This window comes from Sinocyclocheilus grahami, unplaced genomic scaffold (genome assembly GCF_001515645.1).
Source record: "Sinocyclocheilus grahami isolate Dianchi unplaced genomic scaffold, SAMN03320097.WGS_v1.1 scaffold110.1, whole genome shotgun sequence".
Lineage (NCBI taxonomy): Eukaryota > Metazoa > Chordata > Actinopteri > Cypriniformes > Cyprinidae > Sinocyclocheilus > Sinocyclocheilus grahami.
In genome coordinates, this window is record NW_015505289.1 from 2432238 (window position 1) to 2441770 (window position 9533).

Here is a 9533-nt window from a genome sequence, read left to right on the forward strand (position 1 = left end):
ATATTCAAAACGTAATAATCACTTTAATGTAGCTTGCGCCAACAGTCCTACACGGAAGCAGATCCAGGCAGATGTCGTATGATTTCAGCATTGCGCATGCGCCGGTGAGTCTCGTGAAAACCAACGTTTGTTTACAGGAGCAAAGGAAGCAAAGTTTCCTTACTTTAGCAAAGGAAAACCAGTCTCCTCTTGGCTTATATCGAAATCCTCCGACAATCTTCTTTACAAATCCTCATTTTATACTTCTAATTAGTGACCGTTGTTTTGTTTGATCTCTCCCCTACGCTTCCGTGTTCGTCACTTCTGAGCGGCGTATGCGCAAAGCTGACCTCATACGTCATGCGCCCGGAACTGTTTCCATGTAGGACTGTTGGCGCAAGCTACATTAAAGTGATTATTATGTTTTGAATATAGATATTTTTCTTACAAAAACGCATCGATTCGCTACAGAAGGCCTTTGTTCACCCCCCGGAGCCATATGAGCCACTTTTTTTTTAATGGATGGGCGCTTTTTATTTAAATACTTTTGGACTGATGCATGCAACACCCGCTGAGTGCCATGAAACAGCTTGAAAGATCAAAGACAATTTTTTATATAACTCTGACTGGATTCGTCTGAAAGATGATAAGTCATATACACCTAGGATGACCTGAGGGTGAGTAATGTATGGGCTAATTTTCATTTTTGGGTGAACTAACCCTTTAACATTAGTTAATGCACTGTGAATTACCATGACTTTTCTTCTTAGATTTGCAAGTTAACGTCTCGCAATTCCGAGTTTCTATCTCACAGACATTAAATCTCACAATTTTGACTTTTTTCTCAGAATTGCGAAAAACAAAAGCAGAATTCTGACCTTTTTCCTTACAATTTTTACATCTCGCAATTCTGAATTTTTATCACGCACTTCTGACGTGTTCTGAGAATTTACATCTCGCAATTGTTGTTTTGTTTCTGCCACAGAATAAAAAAAGGTTATTGCTACTTTTTATCTCACAACTGTGAGTTTAAATCTTGCAATTCTGACTTTTTTTCTCAGAATTCTGAGTTTACATCTTGCAATTCTGTTTTCGCCTCAGAATAAAAAGAATAAAAGGTAATTGCGACTTTTCTTACACAATTCTGAGTTAATATCTCACAATTCAGGCTTTGTTTCTCGCAATTGTGAGACAAAGCCAGAATTTTACTTATTTTTTTATTCCATGGCAGAAACGGACTTCCATACTTTATTTTCGAAAGAGTACAGTCTCAGACTACATGTTCACAGTCAACGTTTGGGGCCTTATTGGGTCCTCAAGAGATAAGTCTTCCGTGTTGTCCTAATGTACTTTGCTACATCAATTATTGGTTATGCTAAGAATGCAATTTGGGTTTGAGAAAATTGGGCAGATAAAGAGGAGACAGAGATATAAGAGGGCAAAAACAGAGGAAACGAGAGACCGGACGAGAGATAAAGAGAGAGAGTCCATTGGCGTCACCGCTCATAAGGCCTCGATGTGAGTCATTCATGTTTACCTGCGTCAGATGCGGTAGTGTTCCATCTCCTGAGAACCTTGAGACCCTCAACCCTTCCTGAATCTCTCCCTCTGCTATTACTGCCGTCCCTCTTCTCTAATATCCTACACTGCCTCTAATCAGCCTTTTTCTGCATCTATTTTTCCACTCTCTCCATCCATTCAATATCTCTCTGTATGTAATCATACCTACTGCTCTGCATCCCTCGTAGCCTAAAGCAGAGCAGCACCAAACAGCCGGAGTCAGTTTTTCCAAACGCTCAGGAGATCTACAAGGAGGAAATGCCAGCTATCAGCATAAAGTTTGATCCACATCGCAGCTTATTCTAGGCAAGAACCGCCCACTAAGACAGGAACAACCTGATCTGATTGACATGTAAACTGACCAATCACAGGCTGTATGATTTGATGCACAAGATTTTTTGAATAAACAAGTGAAACTTATAGGTATGTCAACTACATAAGTAAACACATTAAAAAGGCTACTCCTGATGTTGATTTTATCCTTTTTTCTGACAGTGTAAAACCTTAGTTTATTTTACATACCGCTTAGGTCAGAGTAAATCTGAAACCAGTGATTTGACAATAATAAACTGGAACAAAATAAAATGAAAGGTTTTTCAAACAACACAAAAGTCTCCATAGACGGTTGTACAGAGAATATGGAAATAACTGGAAATGTGTACAACTCATGGAAATAAAAATGTAAGGTATATTTTTCCAATTGCAATTCTGCTTAACAACGCAGTTCTTTTAGTACTTTTAAAAAAGTGGCTTGCATTATTTACATAATTTTTAAAACAAAATTAACAAACACACTATTTATTTCAACTGTATACATATGTTTTATAATTTAATATTACATAATTTTTACTTGTTTATTTATAAGTATAGACATTTTTAAATGTTTTTGCAAAATATGCATTTATTCATTTAATAAAAAAATATTAATATTGTAATATTGTAAAATATTATTATAATTTAAAATTTGAACATATTTTAAAAATGACATTTATTCCTGTGACACAAAGCAGAATTTTCAGCATCATTACTCCAGTCTTCAGTGTCACATGATCCTTCAGAAATCATTCTAATAAGCTAATTTGCTGCTCAAGAAACATTTCTTATTATTATCAGTGTTGAAAACGGTTGTCATGCATAATAATTTTGTGTAAACCAACATACAAGTTTTTCAGGACTCTTTGGTGAATACAGTTCAAAAGAAGAATATGTTAAGAGAAGAAATTTTGTAACATTAATAACTGCCTTTACTGTCATTTTTGAACAATTCATTGTGTCCTTGTGAATAAAAGTATTATTTTCCTGTTGAACGTTAGTGTATGTATATAAAAAAATTTAATAAAATATAATATTACATATTTTTTTTAAATTAGAAATATCACTTATTAAGAACTCTGGCACCCTATAGAACATTTTGTCTCTAGACAGACCAATAAAAACCTGTGCAGCTTGAGTCTTAGAAACTGCAAAGCCGTCCAATCACAATGGAGCATTGATTATGAGAACACAACTGCCACCTGCAAAAACGCAATGTGCCTTCGACAGTCGATGAACCGTTTTTGGTGGCTCATGCACGTTCCATTTGCAGCTTTGACTAGAGCAACACCTCAGAAACAACAAGACGACTCTTCAACAAATTCAGTCCACTCATGATATCACACGTTACCTGTTGGGTCAGCGTGTCCCAGGGTCCCTGCTGTAGTCTCTGTCTATAGTTCGGATGAACATTGCCCCACACCTCCTCGAGAGACAGGGGTCGCCCATCTGCAATGGAAAATGATGTTTTTTTTACAGACAATATGAGTGATCACTTTCAAATGGATCAGGCTTGCGTGTGTGTATTTGTTAACTTTCTCAATAACAGCTCCAAAAATGTTTACATGGCAGCTATTAATGTATTTACAGCACAAAGTCAAACTTTGTTGAGCACAGATGCGAGTCACCGTGCTGCCTGCTTTCTCAAAACTCAAACACTCCTGTCGAGATGGGATCTCAATGTAAATGTTGAGTCTGTTTTTGCAGCGCACATAAAACCAGACGTTGAGAAAGCAGAACACAGAGGGTTCTGAAATACACACACTGATAAGGGAAGCAGACAGCATATAAACAAGACTGTGCAGTTTAATGATAGAAATGCAGTGAGAGAGAGAATGTCGTGTACCTAACGTGGAGGCTCTGAAATAGAGGACAGGGATCTGATAGCTGAAAGAGTACAGAACGTGGTATTCATAGCACAGCACAGCGTGAATTTCACATACTGCCTGAACTCCAGCCGTTTCATCCTCAACGTTTGCCTAGAAAACAAGACAGATAAACGGGTAGAAAGTGAGAGAGAGAGACTCATGCCATTCAATGACAAAGATACAGACATAAATGTAACAACAACAAAAAAGAATGGCAACTGCTATAAATGAATATCAAGTCAAATTCTGAGACAACGTACTAAGTTCAACCATTAGTTCAATCACATTCTTGTTGTTATAAACGCATATGTATTATTTCCATCCATAGAATACAAAAGAAATGTATTAGAATGTTTACACTTCTCATTGTTGTACACAAAGTTTGGGGTCATTAAATAAATATATTTTTAAGAATTACACATTTTAATTCAACAAAGATACATTTACAAAAATTACAGTAAAAATATTTATGTTACAAAAGATTTATATTTCAAATAAAATGCTGTTCCTTTGAACTTTACATTCATCAAAAAATCCTGTAAAAAAAAATATATATATATAAGAATATGTTAATACTAATAAGAAATGTTTCTTGAGTAGCAAATCAGCATATTAGAATGATTTCTGAAGGATCATGTGACACTGAAGACTGGAGTAATGATGCTGAAAATGCAGCTTTGAAATAGAAAAGTTATTTGAAATTGTTATATTATAGTAATATTTACAATATAACAGTTTTTACTGTATTTTTGCAGTACGTGTCGCCTTAGTGAGCATAAGAGACCCCAAACTTTTGAATGAGCAATCAAGCTCTATATTAAAAAAAAAATAAAAAAAACACACTATAAAAGTGGCCAATATGACTTAAATTCTATATTCAAAGTTTACTGAAGCAATCGAGTGAGGAACAGACCAACATTTAGTCTTTTAAATCTTAAATGTGTGCAAATGTAAGCTACAGCAAGGAGAAATATTCCCAACGAATAACGATTAAAATTTTATTCTGTAACTCAAATATGGCTTTAGAAGATTTGGAATATACTGCAAGATAATGCACTCAAAACTTGGGTGCAGAAACAATTTTCATTCAGAAATTGGAGAAAAAAAAAGTCATTTGTAAATGTAATTACAAAGAAATGGCAATTAACACATTAAATTTTGTAGAAGAACATTCTTCTAAATGTTAGAAGAATGAAGCACATTCTCCTAAATGAAGCACATTCTCCTAAACATCTCCTTCTGTGCTCCAAAACAAATAAAGTCAGGTTGAGAGTGCATATATGAAGGAAAACATTTTCATTATATTCATTTACAACAGATATGAAATCTTGCCACATAAATCCTAATTCTGTTTACACCGTTTCAATGATCTTCTGCAAGAAAAAGAACCGGCTTTCCACATGCAAGAAGTTATGTATGGAGCCATATCGCATTTCTGATCCATGGTACGTGTGCAGACTTGCCATAAACCCTGAACTGTGATACCAAACCCAAAGCCAGCGACATATGTGAGTGATTCATCGACTAGCATGTGACTTCATTCTTCTTCCCATAACTTGACAAACAAAATGAGACCTCCTTAGCAGTCTGTGTGGGCAACAACATGTGTTTACCTTTTTGCTTCATCCTTCATTCTTCATTCATAGGATGTTGTTGACATGTTGAGGGAGTTTGTACACTTCCCCCTTTGTGTTGTGGAACATGAGTAATGGTATCATGCACAGGACCCTCAAGTGGGTCCACATGCACAAATGTTGTGCAGACTGTTTACCAAGGTTACCTCTCTTTCGGGCAGTGCACACTGGATTTTCCCACTCTTTCTCGACCTGCAACCCCTGGTGATTAATTGGCTGTCAGAATGTGGAATAAAGGTTTAGGGCGTTGCAACTTGCACAAACACAGATAAACAGGAAGAGATGCCGTCATACTTGGGAGGAGTTCACAATCATTACTGGGGAATAACTAGAACTAAAAAAACAGCGAAGCAACTAGCTTTGTAACTACATTGTGTAGACCAGTGTTTCTCAACCAGGGGTCCGTGGACCCCTAGTGGTCCTTGACGTAAGGCCAGGGGGTCCATATAAAGTATGAATATTTTTATAAATTTTGTATATTTTGACATGACATGTTACCATGAAAGAAAAATCCAATATAGCTGATGATATGGCCAAATACTGGACAAGTCAACTAACTTGAATTATACTTGACTGCATTTGGTCCTCACAAAGACACAAATGATACATAGATGAGTCAATTTTGTATGGGGGTCCTTGAGGATGGTTCTGAATTGGACTGGGGTCCGCTACGCCAAAAGGTTGAGATTCACTGGTGTAGACATCACAGACTACATCACAGCATCATCACCAGTAACAAGCTACTTGTATTGACGAGTAGTGATGTAATACAACAAAAGGTTATGTTGCTGTTTTATGTAACAATTTGGAAAGTCAGAATTGTTTTAGTAAATCAGTTAAATTGGACAGTTGTAAAGACAATGTAACTCAACCGATTGAAAAAGAAGCAATTCACTGATTTGAGGCTCTATCTATATTTTTTATCTATCTATAAATTTTATTTATTTAGTTAGTTAGTTGTAAAAGATATTTCACCCTTTAATATCTTTGGTGAAGTTAGTTATTTTTAATGAATTTGACCATGAATAATATTTTAATAATACTAATTGTTATCTTTATCATTAATACATACATACATACATACATACAGGATCAGTAAGAATTTTCAGTTTTTTTAAAGGGGTCATATGATGCTGCTAAAAAGAACATTATTTTGTGTATTTGGTGTAATGAAATGTGTTTATGCGGTTTAAAGTTTAAATCCTTAAATCCTTTAAATGAAAACGTACTTGCGTGAGTCAGAACTGCCGGCATTTTAGTCTCTCGTTACTCTCCCAGGATCAGTAAACAGTCCTCCATAAAATGTGCTAAACACATCTGGATATTTGGGTTAAACTGTTCTGGAACAGTGTTGTAAATACAACTTAACCACTGATTTGTTGTCGTGTCCTCTTTTGGAAGACCAAACAAAGTAGTTTCACTTTCACAATGAAAAACACAGCGGCCTAGCGTGAGGGGAAGCCCCGACTTAGCGTACGCTGAGGCCGGGATAGAGTGAGCTGAGGTGGCGGGGTCGAGAACGGCACGCCCGGCGGATGCGACGAATGAGCGGCAACCACATGTGACGGACCCCGGGCTGGACTCCGCTTTGTCCACGGTGAAAGTTGATGTATTCCCTCAGCGACCAGCACAGATCAGCTCTAGGCATGACGAAGCGGATATCGTCCTCTTTTGGAAGACCAAACAAAGTAGTTTCGCTTTCACAACGAAGCGCACAGCGTCTTCACGACATGGCTGCAGCATCAACAATACTACAGCGAGAATAAAAGTTATGCCTTCTTTCTTTGCGTGAACATTTGGGTGGCGTTATGCAAATCTTTCCACATAGTGATGTAGACATGTGGGGGCGTGTTAGAACGAGCCGTTTTAGGTAGGCGTAGCTGACTCTTAACTTTTATAAAGAATATCTCTTTGGATTTGAGACTTTAGTCTTTGCAACTTTACAGATCTTCTTTATGCACCAAGAGCTTGTAACACTCCAAAGAGAAAGGAAAAATTGAAATCGCATCATATTACCCCCTTAAAGAAGTTTCTTATGCTCTTAAACAGTAAAATAGTTTAATTGTAAATTCTTACACAGTAAAATTGTGAAATATTATTGCAATTTAAAATAACTGTTTTCCATTTTAAAATACTTTCAAATATAATTTATTTCTGTGATGCAAAGCTGAATTTTCATCAGCCATTACTCCAGCCTTCAATGTCACATGATCCTTCAGAAATCTTTTTAATATGCTGATTTATTATCGATGTTAGAAACAGTTTTTGCTGATTCATTTATTTATTTTTTGGAACCTGTGATACTTTTTTCAAGATTTTTTGATGAATAAAAAGTTAAAAAAGAACAGCATTTTTTATCTTTTGTAACAATATACACTACCGTTCAAAAGTTTGGGGTCAGCATTTGTTTTCTTTCTATTTTTGAAAGAAATTATTAGAATTATAGTCATCGTATTTTTATATTTATATACATTTATAAATACCATTTTTAATTTGTAAATAATAAAAGATAAAGATTCAATGCATCTACTTTTAGTTTGGCTTCCACCTTACAAAACAATAGCTTAATTGTAATGGATATAATAACATTTCTTTGTAAAAGTCTTTATAATAAGAACTCTTTGAGCACTCTTAAATGGCACCAGTGACGTGATTTCTGTCACACGGAGGCGGCTTTGAGACGCTATGACATCACTATGGCCTTTGCGGTCCACACTGATACACGCAGGTTTAATTAGCGATAGTGTCTGAGCGACAAGTTGGATCAGCAGCGGCGGTGGCTGGATCCCTGGCAGCTTCACTGCAGACTCAAGGATTGTTCACGCATCCATGCCTTCACCGATAACATCTCCTCCCTCCCATACAAGTGCAGTCTTGAGAGACACACTACTGTTTCACATCCAACGTCTGTCAGGAATGAAAGGGTTTGGAAAGAGGGAAGGCACGAGGCAGGTCAAATAAACAATGACGTCATGCTTTTTCCAAACAGTACCAGCATTGAAAGGTAAAATAACTCACCTAGAGGCTGTAAAATAATGTGTGGGATGATGAGTTTAAAGAAAGAGCGCACACAAACAAGCAGAAAACGCATTACATTTCGGGTCCGCCGTGGCAGGAACTCATTTAGCAAAACGAATATTCACAGCTCTCATTCAACCTTTGCATAACTGACTCTTCGACTGCATTTGGAATTCAAATAAAGGACAAAAGTTCAGCTGCTGTTTGTGCACCGTTTAAAAATTTCAAAAGGTCAAGTTCAAAAAGGGGCGTTTATTAACTTTGAAATGTGTTTCTAGTAACAACTTCTGGCATCCGCCGCCGTTTGTTGTCATTCAAACGCTGCTGTGTTTACGTTCACGCAGGTGTACAGACGTAACGGTGTAATCGCTAAACGACGGCACCTGTTCAACTCCACAAACACGCAAGCAAAGCAAAGGGCTGCGTGGCATGTTGCAGCAGACGCTTTAAATAGCATCGTCTAAAGAGATCTAACAGAGCCATGAGCTCAGGTATACACTTTATACTCGCTCTGTTTTTCACTGTCAAAGGGAAGATCAATACTGGATGTGCAATAGCAGAGTAGAAGATGTTCCCTTCGCTTACCTGAATACCAGAGCTTGGCTGGGTAATTTCAGAGGATGATGAAGGATGGGCTCTTTCATTAACCTAAATAAGCCCTAATTATGGTTTTTATTATCCTAGTAATTCCGTTTACATTCTTCGAACTTAAATGATTAAAATACCTTTTGCTTCTGCATGCATCTCTCGGGGAACAATTAAAGATTGCTTTCTTAAATGTGGTTATATAGCAGCTACCAGAGACTTTAGTGAGTGAGACCCTAAAAAAAAAAAAAAAAAAGGTCAAACAATGCTGAATGCAAATAATAAAATGCATCTAACCATATGGCTATTACTTGAAATGAAAATAATTTTTTTTTTTTTTTAAATGTTCTATGCTGAATTATTGTCTGAAACCATTTTAAATCACTACTTAAACTGTAAAGTAATTCTTGCATGTAGTCTAAATCATGTAAATGAATTACAATGTAATTAAATTAATTTCAAATCTAATGCAATTTATGGTAATATTAAAAAAATAATTTATATATATATATATATATATATATACACACACACATTTTTATTATATATACAGTGGGCACGGAAAGTATACAGACCC

At 36.2% G+C, this 9533-nt stretch overlaps 1 protein-coding gene across 2 annotated transcripts in view; it reads right to left on the minus strand.

Moving 5' to 3' along the window:
• Positions 1–9533, minus strand: part of LOC107589034 (ubiquitin-like-conjugating enzyme ATG10) — a 27022-nt gene that overhangs the window by 5707 nt on the left and 11782 nt on the right. For both annotated transcript variants that reach the window (XM_016277329.1, XM_016277330.1), the window contains exons 4-5: positions 3698–3830; positions 3203–3300 (exon numbers count right to left, since the gene is read on the minus strand). In XM_016277329.1, coding sequence (XP_016132815.1) covers positions 3203–3300; positions 3698–3830 — 231 coding nt within the window. The remainder of the gene's footprint in view (positions 1–3202; positions 3301–3697; positions 3831–9533) is intronic.